This window comes from Tenrec ecaudatus, chromosome 5, assembly GCF_050624435.1.
Source record: "Tenrec ecaudatus isolate mTenEca1 chromosome 5, mTenEca1.hap1, whole genome shotgun sequence".
NCBI lineage: Eukaryota > Metazoa > Chordata > Mammalia > Afrosoricida > Tenrecidae > Tenrec > Tenrec ecaudatus.
The window spans coordinates 65,042,441-65,061,907 of record NC_134534.1 but is presented as its reverse complement, the minus strand read 5'-3'; the positions used below and the strand labels follow the sequence as shown (position 1 = coordinate 65,061,907).

At 38.3% G+C, this 19,467-nt stretch overlaps 1 protein-coding gene across 10 annotated transcripts in view; it reads right to left on the bottom strand.

The window, feature by feature from the left end:
- Positions 1-19,467, bottom strand: part of STAU2 (staufen double-stranded RNA binding protein 2) — a 345,263-nt gene that overhangs the window by 272,037 nt on the left and 53,759 nt on the right. For all 10 annotated transcript variants that reach the window (XM_075549568.1, XM_075549571.1, XM_075549567.1 and 7 more), the window contains one exon: positions 9,529-9,664. In XM_075549568.1, the coding sequence (XP_075405683.1) occupies positions 9,529-9,664 (136 nt within the window). The remainder of the gene's footprint in view (positions 1-9,528; positions 9,665-19,467) is intronic.

The window sequence follows — 19,467 nt, the reverse complement described above, 5'->3', positions numbered from 1 at the left end:
TAGTAGGTATAGTCTCAGAAACCCACAAGGGCAGTTCTCCGTCTGATAGAGTTGCTATGATTCAGAACTGAGTCGACGGCATTGAGTTTGGTTTTCGGTTCTGGTATATGCATATGACAGCTCAATTATGAACAATGAAGACCAGAGAGCTGATGCATTTGAATTACGGTACTAGTAAAGAATACCAACACTACCACGGACTGTCCAAATGATAAAGAAATCTGTCATAAGAAGTACAACCAGAACGCTCCTTAAAAGTGAGGCACGAGACTTTCCCCTCCACATACTTTGGACATGTTATCAGGTCAGACCAAAAAGAAAAAAAAAGCTACCACCATCAACTGAATCCTGACTTGCAGGGACCCCACTGAGGGTGTCCAAGGCGATTTATCTTTCTAGGAGCAGTTCTCCTGTGTAGCCAAGAACTAAGCAACCAACCAACCCCAGGCTCAACCTGTATGATGATTAGTCTAAGGACTAAGTAAAAAATGAGGCCTACCAAATAGAGTAGCTCACACTCTCACTGCCACACGGTCGACTCAGGCTCATAGCAACCTGATGAAAATGCCCTTGTGGGTCTCAGAGACTAATCTTTACTGAAAAAAAAGTCTCATCTTTCTCCTACGGAGTGGCTGGTGGTTTCTAACTGCTGCCTCCATGGTTAGCAGCCCAATATGTAACTCACTATACCACCAGCATGCGCTCAATAGAGCGACACCGTTTGAAAATAAAGTTAAATAGAAGGTAAACTGTCTCTTAGGGCTCTGTGTTCCGCTATTATAATCCTTGAGATAGGTAACTCTTTATAACAAACAAGGGAGAACAAAAGCCTAAAAATGCTCTCCAATCTTTACATCTTGTACTTTGTCCTGTGGACCTCTAGATGATTGCCCCTTTGTAATATTAAAGAAAGAAAAAGTCGTAAGTTGCTATATTCATTATCAAATGCCTTGGGTATAAATAACAAAGGTAGACAAGTGGTTTAGTGTCCAAGTCTAATTACCAGCTTGAGAATGGGGCTAGAGAAAAGGTAGTTCTCCAGCCTTTGAATGGGTTCAGCTAGAAAAGCACATACACCATTACAACGAAGTAAATAAAAGACCTCAAAGAGAGAAAAACTAAAATTCAAGTTCATAAAAACAGTCTGATGTACTGAACCAACAGAGACTAGAGGAACCCCCCGAGGTTAGGCCCCTTTGACCTGGGAAGTGTACTTAGTCCTACAGGTCGTCTTCCAGCCAAATAATAGACTGGCTTATACAACAAATTTATCACGTAGAAGTATTGAGCCCCTAGAAATGATCACCCCTGGAGAGCAAATGATCAACATTTACCTAAAGCAAAGACGAGACAGGAGTGGCAAGGAAAGCTAGATTAATGGCAGTATAATAAACAGAAAGAAAATGCTGACCTACTTTGGAAAACGTAACTAATGGCAGGAGACAATTTATATAAAAAATGAGTGTACTTTGCTGTGTAAACTTTCATCTGGAACATAGTAATTATTATTTTTAAAATACTATGGGTGTTGATGTTGTTATTAGGTCCCATCAGGTCACCTCCAACTCACAGAAACCCCATATATGACAAGACGATTCACTGCCAGGTGCTGCGCCATCCGCACAGCTGTTGTTAAAGTTGTGCCCACTGGCACAGTCACCATGTCCTCCCATCTTGTTGAGAAACCTTCAAGGCAGCAATCTGGCTGCCTATCTACTTTCTCCACATGCGGTCCTTTTCCAGGGACTGGTCTCTCCTGATAACACATCCAAAGCATGTGACATCAAGTCTTGTTAGCCGTGCTTCTGAGAGCACTTTGGCTGCACTTCTTCTGGGAGTCCACGGAACTTTCAAGATTCTTCACCAATACCATAAATGCACCAATCTTTCTTCAGTTTCTGAAAATGCTATGGCAAGGGTCAGGCACACCTTAGTCTTCAAGGTGACAAACTCTCCAGTGGACGGATCTGGTTAGTTGATATTATTTTAAATAGAAAAGGAAAAGATATTTTTTAAACTTTCTAAATGGTATGTTGTGGGATACAGAAGAATTTCCCCCAAGCTGTCTCCCCCAAATATATGCCAGACAGTTGCTTGGGAATGACTATACTTGGAGGTCATCAGAAGTAGGTCAGGGGTTATTCTCCCTGAGAGCTATCAACCATCTAGAGCAAGTAGTCACCACTGTTTGTCCCACAGCAAATAGGACCCACTTCCTTCTGATAAGGATAGTAGTTGTCTGTTTCCTTGTAGGAGCCCCCAGAGAGGTCAAGCCCGCCCAAGGATGATTAAGGCTAGGCTGCCATCTTGAATCTAGGATCCGCCCATCATGTCACATGTATACCCCCAATCCCTCCCCTTCCTATTATGTGTATTTCCCCAGACCACCCCCCTCTCAGTATTGTATTACCTATAGGACAGCCCCTTCCAGTGACGTATGTCCTCACCTGTAATTAGGGGGCTTGCACGTCCCCAGAGAATATAAAAGGCCTGGGCTAGCATTAAATCTCACTCTCTCTCTCCCTCCACATGGACCATCAAGTGGGGCTGAGGTGAGCATGCTACCATGAATTGTGTGTGACTCCATTTATTTCAATACTCCACTTCTATCTATGATCTTTACTTATTATCGCTGTACAATTGCACCTACCGGACCCATAATGATGTGTTAGGGGCTGGATTCCCCTGACAGTATGTTTCTCAGACTTTTCTTTTTTTCCGCCAACAGTTTTATTGGCACATAGTTTACATATCATATAATTGAATACTCAATTGTTCAATAATATCAAGAGGAACTATATAATCACCACTTCATCTATCTTAGAACACTGCCTCCCCCCATGATTGAACCTACCCTCTCCTGCCTTCATTATTTACTACTTCTTAGACTTTTCAATCAGTCATTCTCTACCTTATTAAGAAGCTGATTCATTTGATATCTGGTAAAGAGAAGGGAATCTCCCTTATTCTTTGGTTCTAAATTCCCTGAAATATATTTTCAGATTTTGGCATATGAAAATAAAGTCTTGTATGAAACCAGAACTTTAACAGCATATTAAGTAATGGGTAGGTCTGCCTTTTAGTGATCAGACATGCTTCACTTAAAGTGAATCAAGGCATCGGTAGCCTAATTGTTCTCCGTTTCTCCTTACTCTTTTAGTGGTTTGCAGAAAATTCTAACGACTCTTCAAACATGTAAACCAAAGCATCTACTTTATGTATTCTAAGGCACAATGCTTTGGAAGATGCCATAAACAAAATTTTTACAATTCTCATAACAATCATGGAATCAAATCTGGAAACCAAGGTAAAATGACAATATTCTTAAGAGAAAATTAGTCTGAAATTGGTCAAACATGCAATCAAGACGCATTGCTTACTTATTGGCAATTGGAATCCTTAAGGTGGAAAACTGAAAAAGAAAAGTATTTGGAAAATCAGCCTTTGTGATAAAAACAAAGCTGGAAATGGCATGATAAAATTTTACAAGACCAATTTCTTCATTACAAATAAATTTTTTTCAACAGCAGAAATGCTGACTATAAAAATGGACACTGGCAGATACATTACAAAGGAAACAAATTTACTCCATCTGTGGGAAGAGATGACAGAGAAGCTGAGTATCAAGGCCAGGGCTGAATGTGGAACAGACCATCATCAGTTGCTCATACCTAAGTTCAAGTTGAAGCTGAAAAAAAAAAAGTTTTTATTGAAGTAGTACACAAACGCCAAAATATAACCCATTTGAATTTTGAGACTGTCTCAAGAATAGATTCTAAATACTGAACACTAATGACAGAACACCTGATGAACATGTGGGATGCCGTCAAAAACATCATATATTTATAAAGCAAAAGGTATTTAAAAAGAAGAGGGTGACTCTGAAATTTGCTCTTGAATGTAAGAGTAGCAGAAGTATATGGGGAAAATGATGATATAAAGGAACAGAAAATTCTACAGGGCAGGTAAAGAAGATAAAGTAGAGTATTAAAATGAAATGTGCAAAAATATGGAGTTAGAAAGCCAAAAAATGAGAAAATCCAGTCGCCACAGCTCAAGCTGAAAATTTTGAAGAAAAAACTCGAGCCTAGATTTGTAATACTGATGATTCCATGGGGAAAATGCCGAATGATGCAGAAAGCACCCAAAGATGATGGAAGAAATACATAGTCACTATTATCATAAATACAGGATTAGCAAAAACAAACTCTAGGTAGATTTAAGACACAACGTAAACCCTAGAACAATAAAGACTATCATGAGAAAATAGGGACAACTTAATGGACCTAATACTTGGTATAAACAAAACTACCAAATATAAAGAAAAAAACACACACAACAGGAGACAAAATAGATGATGGGGACCTCCTAAAAATAAGACACTTATGTACATCAAGTAATTTCATCAGAAATAAAACACTTACTGACTACATCAAAAATAAGAGACATCAAATGACTTCATCAAAAGAGTGAAAAGAGAACCCTCAGACTAGGGGAAAATTTTTGGCAATGACATATCAGAGAGCAGGGCTAAGATCTAAAATCTACAGGAACTATAAAATCTCAACAATCGAAGGACAAATTAATTTAAAAATAAGCAGAGGGCTGAGTGTAGTAGCAAATATACAATTATGCTTGATTTATTTGCATTATGGAATGTTATGACATTTGTAAGAGTTCCCAATAAAATGATTAATAATTTTTACATACATAAGTAAATAAATATGACTGAACTAGGAAAAATTTAAAATAATTAAAGTAAAAATGGGCAGAGGACATGAACAGGTAGTTCGCTAAAGAAGACATCTAAGCAACCAACAAACATATGAAGAAATTAGGAAGATCGCTAAGCATCCAAGAGATGCAAATCAAAACAACAATGAGATACTATCTAACACTGACATTGACAATGAAGTTAAAAAAAAAAAAAGCTAGAAAGGGCATGGAGAGATTAGAACCCTCATCCACCGCTGGTGGGTGTTTGAAACTGTGCAAACACTAAGGGAGAGAGGACAGCATTCTTCAAACAACTTCAAATAGAAATAACACAGGACCCAGCAGCAAACCCTTTAACCCTTTACTAGGTACATGCCCTAAAGACATGGAAGCCATAGCACATCTAGATAAATGAACACTCATGTTCTTCACAGCAACATTCACAATAAAAAGAAAAACCCTAATGACCACCAGTGGAAAATGGATTAGTAAATTTTTGTTCAAACACACAATCGAATACAATATATCATTAAAGAATAACAAAAACTATGAAAACACCTCATGATATAGACGGCTTTGGAGGATATTATGCTGAGTGAAGTTAGGCAATCCCAAAATATGAAGTATTCTATAAGGCTATCGTTACACAAGCACAAACCACCAAGAAACAATTTCCATAGCAAAAGAAACAGACTTGGATGGTTACCAAGCGGGGAGAGGACGGGGAGACAGGAAAAGCGACAGACTATAGGACAGACAGGTTTTGCTAAGGGAAGGGGAAGATAATTTTCGTAAAGAAGGAGGAAAGCGGGGAGGGCAAACTAATGGGAGATTGGAGAAGTTCAATTGTTGAATACAAAAGTGATCTAAAATTTAAGTCCTTACCTAATTAAAGATAAAAAGTTAAAGATACAGATGTCATTTTGAGAACTGAGGTGTACCTGACCATGGTATTTTCAACCTCCTCATACGCATGTAAAAGATGGACAATGAATAAGAAAGCCCAGAGGAAAACTGATGCATCTGAATTATTATATTCAAGTTCTGTGGTCTATCAGGAAACCCAATAAATCTGTCTCAGAAGAAGAATGCCCCTTGGTGAGGAAAGCAAGCTAACGTCTCACATACTTTGGACCAGTGCTGAAAAAGGTCGTATTTGGTAGCGTGTCAATGAAAAAGGAGAAGACGAATACCATGGCTACAAAGAAAGGCTGACTCAAAAATATAGTGACAATTGTGAGGATGACGCACAACCGGGCAGTCTCCTTCTGGTGTACAAAGGGTAGCGATGGGTCAGAACCAACCCGAGGGCACCTAACCAGAGTAACGGTGCTCAGAACTTCAGGTCGAATCGTTTATACCCAAACTGCTTTTTCAGTTAACAAATACACATTTTATCGCTGCGATTCCCAAAATGTAACCGCATTCTGCTTACATCCACCTTTTATTTCTTGTTTCTATTGGACCTTCTGTGCTTTATGAATGCGGGTTAATGCTGCCCTTCTGATGCTGTGGGATTGGTAATTCCTGCGGGCACCTACATCCCTACTGGAACTATTCACCTTTATGAGGTTGTTGATTGGCTGAAAGTGGAGCCAAGAGGGTGAATAGTCTTAGGGATGTAATCATGCTATTTCCTCTGCCTGGGATGCCTCCCCCCACCCCCACTTCCTTTAGTTAGTTATCAAAAATCACCTCCTAAGGTGAACGAACCACTAAATCTAAAAGAAGAGCAATATTATTCATCTTTGGTTTATTTTTCTCCTGAGTGTCTGTCACTGTCTAATACCCTTCTTTACCACACTTCTCTTACTGTCTCACCCACTAGAGCATGCACTCCATCATGACAAAGATTGTTGTCTGAATTTCAATGCCTTTGCATTAAATGTCTTTCATTTAAAAAAATAAGTCCATTAACCAAAACTCTACCACAATTGCAACAGAAAACCATATGTAGAAAGATGTTTAAATATACTTATGAATCTATTCATCATACATTAAAAATAAAATATCTTATATATGCAAGATCAACAAGGTGTTTTTAACTCAGGAAGCCAGACATATCCCATTGTGCTTAAAAGCCAACTGGTTTAATAGAAGGTAGCCTTAAACTCATCATTGATTTCCATTACCCTTCAATTCCATTTTCCACAAGTTTTTTAAAGCTATCTTGTATATGGAAAAAGGGGAAGCAAAACAATGATGGCAGAAATATATTTCCCATGCTGTGGTAGCTATATAATCTGTTGTCAATTTGAGACTTAAGAGTCAAGGGGTGGAGATTAGCCTGTCAATCAGGTCACAGCTTGATGACCTCTATTAGAGACACAAAGGAGACAAAGAGCTCCCTGGAGGCAGGACACACGCTCACTCCCTGTGAGACATTGCTATTGAGAAGACACATGAAGCTACACTAGAGCCCTGAAGCTGAAGGAGCCATGTAGACACCCCTGCCAGCACTGAGATGCTTTCACTGCCACTGAATCCATAAGACTTTTCACCACTGGCCTGTGATCGTCCTGCATTTGGTGTCATTGCATGTGTTGAGTGAGTCTGAAGAGGAATTTATAGATTGGTATCAGACATATTGGCTAATATCAGACTTTGGGATTTTATCTGGACTGAGCTGGTATGTCTTCTCAATATTCCATTGCTCTTGTATATAAACCTCTTTCTTCTACACATATGTCTATGAATTTGTTTCTCTAGTCCACCCAGACTAACACATCATGCCTACCACACAATATGTAGTCCAAGGGGAGCATTAAAAGAGCTACCACCACTGGATGCACCAAAGAAAATGCTAGAGAAAACGATACGGAAGCAACAATATGAAGGGAGACAAAAGTAAAAATTCAGGCCAACTGAGCAAGGGGACAATGGCAGATACTCTTACAGTGAGTGGTATGTGGGCAAAATAATGGAGAAGTTGCCAGTGCAGAACCCAGCAGGTCAGACAAGAGAAATGCAGATATGTAGTAGTCAATGAACATCAGCACAAACCCAGAGGGCAGGCCACCCATACAGAGGTAAGGGCTTACTTCCTTCAAGTGGGAGACAATAAATCATCTGAGATAGTTTATTGTGTCAACCTGGCCGATAAGCACATGTGGGATTAATTGAAGGGCAGAGAGATAAATGGCGGTGAGCCTCGCCTTTCTTGTCTCTTGCTCTTTGATCATCAGACCAGTGTGCGGCTGTCTTGCTTGTTCTTTGCTTCAATTTGCAAGCTACACTACCTGTGGGACACCTAACCTGTGGACTGTGTCGCTGTAATTTGAGGTTCCTTCAAGACCTGCTTCGCCACACCATTGGAATGTACATCTCGAGGTGGGGACTGTCAGACCCTGTCATTTGGCTGACTGTTGGTGACCTGCCACCTTGCTGTTTGCTGCCTGTGCCCGAATAGCCTGAATTGCTCTACAGGGGACTACCTGGCGACCCTCAAGACTTGAAGGACTGCCAGTGTCTCACAACTGTCTCACATGAGTGAGTTGCACTAAGCCATTTATATTGCCTTATAATTTAACTATTTGTAACTGTTATATATCTATCTGTATAAATATATATAATTATTACCAATCTGGTTTTGTCTCCCTAGAATACCCTAACACATCATCTCAGAACCATCAAAGAAAAAAAGAAGCACAGAAATTTAAGAGATTGTGCATCTTTTTTCTTAAAGACCCTGAGCAATGAATATTTAAAGGGACTCTACAATTTGAGTATGACTAAGTTATATATGGGTAAAATTAATAGTATTTTTCCTTCTATCAAATAAGACAGAAAACAGTGCTGGATCATTGAGTGACTGAGTAAGGTGGCTTCTCTGCATGTCTGAGTTGCATTGTCAATAAATGTACAACATCTTAATAAAAGCATCAGCAAATATCTGATTGTACAAAGAGAAGAATTTCTTAGGCATAAGAGCACTGGGAGAAATCACAAAAAGGCAAAAAATATATAATAGTCCATCTACTTAATACTGTACTACAGTAAAAACAAACACTACATTAGAAGTCAAGGTTTTAAGGAAAGCAGGGTAACTATAACAAAACAGACCAATGCTAGCATCCTCAATACAAAAATATCTTTAAAACTATCAATGCAATTAAAAACGAATCAGACCACTCATAAAGAAAGAACAGCTAATAAACATTTAAGCAACTGCTCAGTCATGCTGGTAATCAGTAAGATTAAGATAAAGATCCACTACTTTTAACTATCAAAAAAGACAATTAAAAAATATATATATAACATTCAGTGTTATAAGTTTGAGATTTTGGCGGGGGGGAGAAGAAACTACATTTTATTTTGAAAATACTGTCATATTTTTAAAAGAAAGTTCTGTTACATTTTTCACTTAAAAAAAATCATGTATTGCCTATAGAGATTTGGCAAATCGTTCCTCCTTCCAACAAATTGCCTAGATGTTACCAACCCTCATGGTTATAATGCATCAAAGAAATCGAGAAAGACCTGGAGGGAAGCATGTACCACAGCAGCTCGGTGAAAAGAGGGGAACGTCACGGGGAGTCAGCCTGCTCACTTCTGTGGAGTGGTTTTCAAAATGGGCTCTGCAAAAGCAAGCACAGGCCTCTCGTGACTCGATAAAGCTAGCTGCCGAAAACCGATTCAAAGTCACCTTGCTACTTTCAATACTCCTTTGCCACCTGGGCTCTCCAAATTCCAGGCAAAGCGTCCAGAGTAAATTTTATTTTCAATGCAAACACTCTTTGAGTTTCAGAAACGGTTACAGTATGTATAAAATAATAACATAAGAACAAAACCAAAGGAGACAGACATACGAACCTCTGATTGTACATGCCCCGAAAGTTGTAATTAGCTCTATAATTTGGGAATGGCTTTGGATCTAACGGCCTGTAGATGGCAGGCTCTCCCCTTTTCATAGCAAGGCCATTCAATTCCACAGTTGGAGTTATACTGCCTGTTCAAAAAAAAAAAAAAAGGCACACAAGTGAAATATTTCCACAATAATGACACGTGCTACATTTTAAAGACATTTTGTTATCATAAAGGAAGGTAGGAGTGCATGGTCCATCTGCATGGTTTTCTCATGTTCAAACTAAACATGAAAATAGTCTCATAAAATTCCTTTGGGATTTTTGCAACACTGTCTATACATTAAAACCAAAAGGTAAAATTTTAGTCATACTATTTCAAAATAATTCAAATTTCAAAAAAAAACCATAAATGGATTATTTTGGATATATTTTTTCAGTACTGAATTTTAATATTACTTATTTAGAAAACTTTTATGCAAATTATCATCTGTACTATTTTCATTTACATTTTGGTTCGAAAGCAAATAACATTAGAAATACATACAGAAGCATCAGTAAAAATCACTAATATAAAGAGGCATCAAAAAGTTTGTGGTAAAATAGAATTAAAAGATAATGGAATTTTCCATGAATTTTTAAAGCCCCTTTATAAAATTATAAACAGTAATTCTAGGTCTTATTGAATGAAAATATATCTTGAGTTTTTCTATAAATACAACAGAATAAATGATATCCTCTACAAATATTCCTGAATTAAAATGTCATCTATTGCTAACAAATATTAAAGAGATATTTACACGATACATACATTGGAAGCATGTATTGGCAAAGTGATAATCACCTACTCCTCGGTTACTGACATGGTTAGGTTCCAAATACCTGGTCATTATGCAAAAATGAAGGATGATCACATGAGATCACAAAATGGAAGATGATTACTTCGTGGCAATGCTTTCATATTATATCGTCATATAACTGTCTAACCACCGAGAATCATGGCCACGCTGGCACATAACCTTAGCCACCACAGCAAGTCTACCTTGACCATTTGTGCACTAAGTCTTTCAGTGGATTTATGCACCATTTCTCCTGGCTAGATACCTAACAGTGGAAATGTTTACATTTTACTTCATTAGAAATTGCCTAAAAGGTTTCCAGGCTTTCTAAAACCAATGAACCTGTACCTTTAAAAGTTCAAATGTTTCTTGTTTCATTGAAAGTTCATTTATATTCATGCTAATTAGGTACACAAGATTCATGTCACTTTGAATTCTACTTTAATCATACAGTCGGTGATAAATTAAAGTGGGTGGGATGAGGATTTACAACCAAATTTGGAGAGCTTCATCTTTTAAGTACGGCATTTACTAAAAAATAAATTTGTTTCAACTACCACCATAGTGGTTTTTAATGCTCTGGTGAAATTTACTATGTCTGCAAACCATATTATAAACTGGAATATTAAGTAAGTAAAAGTCTTGTATTCCAATGTATCCAGACAATTTAAATCAATACATAATTTCAGGTAAATTCCTCATTTGAAACTAAGACTACAGGAATTTTCTTCATAGAAATGGGTCTTACCTGGGAGATGGGCGGCAGAGAAGGGGGGGAAGGGAGACTCTGGATAGGGCAAGATATGACAAAATAACAATCTGTGGATTATCAAGGGCTCATGAGGGAGGGGGGAGCGGGGAGGGAGGGAAAAAAAAGAGAACCTGATGCAGAGGGCTTAAGTAGAGAGTAAATGCTTTGAGAGTGATTAGGGCAAAGAATGTGTGGATGTGCTTTATACAATTGATGTATGTATGTGTGTGGATTGTGATAAGAGTTGTATGCGCCCCTAATAAAATGTTTTAAAAAAAAGAAAAGAAATGGGTCTTTGTGACGGAGACTAGAAGAGTAAGACAACATAAACTGAACTGAAATGGTTCCACTCTTTCAAAACAAAGTATCTCTAACTGTTTACTCTAAAACTAGACTGACATGCATCCACTGATACACATGGGCATCCTCATCTACACAGATCATCCTGCTGTCACAGAAAACACAGATAACATCAGAACGTGCAATGTCTCCAGGGAGCGCTAAGTACCACTGTTTTAAGCATGTGACAGTTAAGATTCCAGTTAGTTATAAAAGACAATTATTACACAGAACGGAAAATTTGCTCTGTAAACTAAACCAAATGACAAAAAATATAAATATATTTTAAGTCATCATTACATAGGAAACCTCATTGAAGACTACAAACTTGACACTGTATACTCAATCAATTTTACTGAGTTCGAGATATATAAAAGGAAATTTGTTTATTTATTGGTGGGGGTCAGTATGAAAAGGCTAATTGGGTAGAAAAATGCTTTTAACAACAATTTTGGATCCCTCCATGGGGCAGCTCAAAGAAAAATTCCACATTAAATTCTGAAGAAAAACTTATCACTAATGTGTGAGAAAACTTTACAGAAAATTATAAAAGTCCCTGGTATATAGTAGTTACTCAATATATGGCTAGTAAAAAGAATGGACTGAATAAATAGTCAAACAGGTTTGGTTCCAGTACTGGGAAAAAGAAAACACAAGATGACTTTGGAATATCAATACTGTTGGGGGGACGGGGAACCCAAAGAATTACAGAGGCATATATGAGAAACACAGAGGTCAACTTGAAGGGACTAGCCAAATCTGGAGCAATTTTAAAAATCAAAATAATTACAGTAACAGACTATATACATTTAAAAAAAAATAGAAATCCATAGTGACATAGCAAGTTCTGCCTCGCCATGAAATCCTTGATAACTTCCATCTTTTCTCTATTGGACCTACTGGTCCAGATGTGAAAACCGGTCTTCTTTACATTGAGTTGTAATCCATAGTGAAGGCTGCCATTCTAACCTTCAGCAAGTGCTTCAAGTCTTCCTTCACTTTCAGCAAGCAGGGCTGCGTCATCTGTGTATCAATGGTTGTTAATAAGCCTTCAACCAATCCTGATGTTACGTTCTTCTTCATACAATCAGCTTCTCTTGTTATTTGCTTAGTGTGCAGGTTGAATAAGTATAGTGAGAGGATACAACTCTGATGCACACCTTTCCTGAAACCATGCATAAAGAATGCCCTTTTTCTGTTCACACAACTGTCTCCTGACCCAAGTACAAGTTCTGCATAAGTACAGTTACGTATTCTGGAATTCCAAACCTTCTCAATAACTATTCATAATGTCTTCTGGTCCACACAGCTGAATGTCTTTGCACAGTCCACAAGTCAAGTAAACATCTTTCTGGTATTCTCTCCTTTGAGCCAAGATGCATCTTACATCAGCAATGATAACACTTTTCCACATCCTCTTCTGAATCCGGAGTGAATCTATAGCAGCTGTCTCTCAATGTAGTGCTGCAACTGTTGTTAGATGATCTTCAGCAAAATGCTACTTGCATGTGGTATCAAAGATACTGTTCTACAGTTTGAGGATACTGTTGGGTCAACTTACCTTGGGTACATATATGGATCACTTCTAGTCAGTTGGCCCAGTAATTGTCTTCCAAATTTCTTGGCATTCGCAAGTGAATGCTTCCAATGCATTATCCATTTGTTGAAACTTCTCAATTAGTCTATCAATTCCTGGATCCTTGATTTTGGCTAAGGCTTTCAGTTCAGCTTGGACTTCTTCCTTCAGTACCCTTGGTTCTTGCGCATGCTCATGGGACCCCTTGAAATGGTTGAATGTTTACTAGGTCCTTTTTGGTACAGTGACTCTATGTATTCTTTCCAACTTCTTTGGAGGCTTCCTGCAGCATTCAAATATTTTGTCTTTACAATATTTCAATATTGCAACTTGAGCATGAATTTTTTCTTAAGTTCTTTCATTTTACGATAAGCTTCCTTTATGGTTTTCTAACTCTAGGTTTTGCACAGATCTTTATAATATTTTACTTTGTATTCTCAAGCTATCCTTTGGCCTTTCCTGTTCAGTTCTTTTAGCTCATCATTTCTTCCACTGGCCTTACCTACACTACAATTAGGAGAAAGTTTGAGTCTCTTCTGACATCCACTTTGACCTTTTCTTTCTTTCCTATCTTTTTAGTGATCTTTTGTGCTTTCTTCATATATGTCCTTGATGTCATCCCACAGTTCACCAGGTATTCTGTCATTAATGTTTAATGCATCAAATCTGTTCTTTAGATGTTCTCAAATTCAAATGGGATATACTCATGGTCATATTTCGGCTGTCATGGTCTTGTTTTCATTTTCTTTAGCTTCTACCTATGCTTACATATGAGTTATTGATGGTCTGTTCCACAGTCAGCCCCTGGCCTCATTTCAGTGGCTAATATTAAGCTTCTTCATCTCTTCCCACAGACGTACTCAATTTTATTTCTGTACATTTCATCTCGACAAGTCCACATATAGTTGCCGTTTTGTATTGTTGAAAAAAAGGTATTTGTGATGTACTTGTTAGTCTTGAAAAATTCAATCATGTGATCTTCAGCTTCGTTTCTATCACCAACGCTAAATTTTCCAACTACTGGGCCTTCCTTTTTGTTTCCAACTTTTTGCATTCCAATCACCAAGAATTATCAATGCCATCTTGATGGCATGTATGATCAATTTCTGACTGAAGATAGAACTCTTCAGTTTCAGCATCAATAGCTACAGTGATTGGTCCTAATTTTGAATAACAGATGATTGGATTTCCTTGTAGGTGGATTTCCAGTGATAGGATATCCATTATCCTATCACAGATAGCATTGTACTTCAAGATCGATCTTGAACTGTCCTTTGTGACAATGAATGCACTGTCATTCCTCTTTTGTCATTCTCAGCACAGTAAACCATATGATTTTCTGATTCAATAATGGCTACTACCAGTCCATTTCAGTTTACTAATACCCAGAATATCTATCTTTATGTGTTCCATTTCATTTTTAACAACTTTCAATTTTCCTAGAGTCATACTTCATATATTCTAAGTTCCAATTATTAATTGATGTGTTCAGCTGTTTCTTTTCATTTTCAGTCATGCCTTATCAGAAAATGAAGGCCCCAAAGGTTTTACTCCCACAGACTTTACTTCATTCATATCATTATGGACAAATTTACCAAAGAAGCAACTCTTCCTCAGTCATCTTTTGAGTGCCTTCTGACCTTATGGGCTCTACTTGTGGCAGGAAGTCTGACAGTGTTCTGCTTCTACTCACTAGGTTTTCAGTAACTGACAATGTGTCAATGCTATCCATAGGGTTTTCAGAGTTCCTCTGAAGTGGAACGCATATTCCTTCTTTGTAGTCTGTTCTTAGTCTGGAACTTCTGCTGAAACCTGTTCACTTTGGGTGACCGTGCTGGGATTTGAAACATCAGTAACATAGCCTTCATCATCACAGCAACACACAAACCACCACAGTATGACAAACTGACAAACAGGTGGTGGATCCACAACCAATGCTCATAGAAGCAGTATTCAAGAAATTAACCAACACATTTCACTAGGTCAAGAGGCAGCAAACTGCAGTTCTTGAGCCACATGCAGCTCTTTTGGTACGTACATGTGTTTAGGAAGTAAAACTGAGAAGTTGTACAAGAACATTATTCAGATAATGGTGATTTCGTTTGTTAAAACATATTCATGACCCTCAAATAATTTTTAAATTATTGTAAGAGACAGGATTTGCTTCTCTGTCTCAAAAGTTTGCTGACTCCTGAAAATTGCTCCACAAGACCTCATTAAAGTGGCAAAAGGCAAGAAGGTCATTCCGAATACTGAGACATGCCTCACTCAAGCCGCAGTATTTTCAACAGCCTCATGTGCATGTGAAAGTTGGGCAATGAATAAGGGGAAAAACATGTCGATGCATTTAAATTATGGTTTGGGCGAAAAATGCTGAAAGTACCATGTGCTACCAAAAGAATAAACAGATGTGTCCTGGAAGTACAGCCAGAATGCTCCTTAGAGGCAAGTATGGCAAGATTTTGTCTCATATACTTTGCACATGGTATCAGCAGAGATCAGTCCCTGAACAAGAAATCATGCTTGGTAAAGTAGAGGTGCAGCAAAAGATGAGGAGGGCCCTCAACAACAAAATGGACAGACACAGTGGTTGCAACAATGAATATAATTCACCTAAGAATAATTGTGAGACAGAACAGGACCAGGTGATAGTTCATTCTGTGATACACAGCATTGCTATCAGTCAGAAATGACATGATGGCACCTCACAACCACCACAAGATAGAACTAACACATGTAAATTAAAATTCTAACACAGGATAAAACTAACACATCTAAATTAAATTAAATTAGGAAATGACTCTCTGACAACTGTCAGGGTACAATGGTTGGTTCTGACTCACAGAGACCCTGTGAGTGGAGTTGAGCTGTCCCTTTGAATTTCTACAGCTGTGAATCTTTGCATGAGTGGACATTCTTGTCTTTCGCCAGCAGACGTGAGCTGATGCCTTTGTAGTTGGCAGGCTCCTATTATATAGAGGGTAGGTTAAATATTAAAATTTTAGGTTAAAAATTTTTTAAACATTTTATTAGGGACTCATACAACTCTTATCACAATCCACACATACATCAATTGTATAAAGCACATCGGTACATTCTTTGCCCTCATAATTTATCATGTTTTTCCTTTGACTCATTTTTAATTTGTTCTGGTTTTTATTATTTTTGCTTCCTTATAGATTGAGGTTTCTCGGTGTTTTATTTTGGTGGTGGTAGTGGTGGGTTTTATTTGGTTGTTGTATGATTTTCTTTATATGAAAGCTAAGATAGGTAAATCTATAGAGACAGAACTAGAATAGTTTCCTTGGGTTATGGGCAAGGGAGGTTTAAGGAAATGGGGAGCTAATAAAAATGGAACAATAATAAATTTCTAAAATTGACTGTAGTAATGGTTGCACAATTCTTTTTAATATAATTAACTATTGAGTTACAAAGTAAATGAATTATACATCAATAAAACTATTTAAAAATCAGTGGTTCCTAAGACTGGTGGGTGAAGACTTAATGAGTAGGGTATTAACAGAGACTTAATGAACCTCTTCAGGGAACACTGTGGCATGGTGGGTCAGGCCTCAAGCTGCTAAACGGAAAGGTCAACAGTGGAACCCCGCCAGGTGCTGCACGGGAGAGAGGTGAGCAGTTTGCTTCCCGAAATATTCACAGGCTGACAGCCACTTGCTGTGAAGTTAGACCGACTTGATGGCAGTGAGTGGGTTAAAGTATCTCCTCAGGAAAAATTATTTAATAAATTAAACATGTTTATTAATCAACTTTTACAGCAGAGACGCCTGGCCAACTGACTACAGACTGAATGATCAATGCCATCACTAATGAGACAAATCAATACATATGTCTAAGAGAGGAAGCGCTGAAACGAGCCTAAGTCAATTTCTTTGAAAAGTCATGTTGAAAATGAGTAAGAGGAAACCCCAGACAAATGTGGGCTTCAGAAACGCCAAGGTCACAGAAGACAAGAAACGCTGAGGAACAGCGAACCGAACCTTTACAGGGCATTATTGAGGCGATCAGTGAAATCTGAATGGGTGTGTGGATTCAATGTCAACTCACATATAGGAGAGTGCGCATGTAAGCAGAGATATCTTATCTGTAACTTACTCTTAATGGTTCAGAAATGTTAGCTGTCTACTATTTCTACAAATTATCTACAAGCCTGAAATAATTTTCCCCGTCAAAAAGTTGAAACAAGCAAAAAGAGAGATAATTACTCTCTTGATAAAGTCCCAATTATCTGGCAGCACAGAGCCATGCCATGGAGTCCATTTTTGACTCACAGAGACCCCACGTGACAGAGCAGAACTGTCCCACAGGATTTCCTAGACTTTGACTTTTATGGGATCAGGGTAGTTCAAACTGCTAGCCTTTCAGCTCACAATCAGGTGCTTAGTCATTGCAACACAAAACTTCCTTAACCATACTCTAGCCCAGAACTAAACCCACTGCATCATTGATTCCAGTTCACAGCAACCCGGAAGGACAGTGCAAAACTGCCCTGCTGGGTTTCCAAAGTTGTGACCTGCATGACAGTGGTGTGTCTGGTGGACTGAAACCACTAACCTAGGCGATAAATGTGCACAAGACCTCTTCAAAGTGTTAAGAGCAAGGGTGTCATTTGAACACCAAGACAGGCCTGACCGACGCCATGGTATTTTTAATCACATGCAGTATTATTCCTAATAGTCCTAAAATGAAAACAATTCACAGGTCTACCAGGTGCATACCGAATAAATAAATTATGGTGGGGTCATGCAATGAAATCCTCTATACAATGCGTTATATGTAACATGGATGAATCTCATAAATATTGAGAGAAACAAGCTATCACTAGGTTATAATGTACTACCCCATCAAGTTAGCAAACCTAATCTACGACGTCAGAGTAGTGGGTTCCTTTGTAGTTACTTAACACTAGGCAGCAGGACAGCTTGTCAGAGCTCTGGTAAAAGCATCCCTGGGGTTCACGGTATAAAAATCATCAAGCTATTTGTAACTTGTGCACTAGTTTGTACACATTATACTTTAATAGGTTATAATAAAAAAACTATAATCTCTACTTACTGCAACATCTAGAAGTGGAAAACTCTTATCTCCACTGGCCTTTCAGACAGGCTTGTTTCCGTCCTCCTTTGCTGCCTTACTTTCTTCCAAAACCTTCTAAATGTGGACCTGACCCAGAGCTCAGACATAGTGCTCTTGCTGTGTACAGTGCATGATTTGATGAGCTCATTCCCTAGCATACTTCAGCCTCTACGAGTAACACAGCTCCTTTTGATCCACTCCACTGCCATTCCCAATACTCAACCTTCCTAAGGCCGCGACCCTTTCATACAGCCCCTCATGTTGTGGTGACCCCACAACCATACAATTATTTTTGTTGCTACTTCATGACTGTAATATTGCTACTGTTATGAATTGGGCTACCCCTGTGAAAGGGTTGTTTGACCCCCAAGGGGGTCACGACCCACAGGTTGAGAACCACTGCTCTAGAACAATGCAATACTCAATACACAGGACTTCCTTGTCTTCTTTCCTTACCCATAAACTATGGCAACTGTCCAACTGCTTTCCACTTCGTATCCTTCCTGCTCCCATTCACATGTCAAACTGACCTTCCTCCAAGGCACATCATCCGCCTGCTTATAAATATTAAATAATTCCTCAAACCCTAAATACAATTTAATCTCCTAATGCTGACAGCGAGATCACAAACCAGTCCCTACTGACATCTCCAATTTTATCTTAGTAACCATTTGCCTGTTCTAATGAAAAATTATCCTCAAAACTTTTTGTAAATTAAACCTTTGTCCATATTGCAAGTGAATAACTTTCCTTTAAAAAGCCCCTCAGCCTAGAACACTTCTTCATTCCTCTCTATACCTGCTCAATCTCCACTCAAAACCATACCTCACACCTAACCATTTCTGCCCTTGTTTGTCATTACCTAGACTACTGATGGCATTTATCAGTCCCTGGTGGTTGTCTTTACCATCAAGTAGAGTGTTTAGTGCATAAAAATAACAAGATCCTCACACAAAAGGACAATGTCTTAGGTCTCTTAGGAATATAATTATTAGTCGCCATCAATTCAATTCCAACTCAGGGGAAGCCTGAGTGTCTCAGAGTAGAATTGTGCTGTATATGCTATCCAATGGCTGTCTTTTTGGAAGTAGATTGCCAGGCCTTTCTTTCATGATGCCTCTGGGTAGACTCAAGCCTCCCACCTTTAGGGTAGTAAGCTGCCAAGCTCATTAACCATTTGGACCATCCAGGGATCCAAATATATAAACGCGAGTGACTAATAAATATCAGTGGTTATGTGGTGCTAATAATCAACCAGTAATCTGAACAAGGTTTCAGAAATTAAGGAAAACAGTTTCTTATTAACTATAAATTAAATTGTTTTTGTGTTATTTTTTAGTAATAATA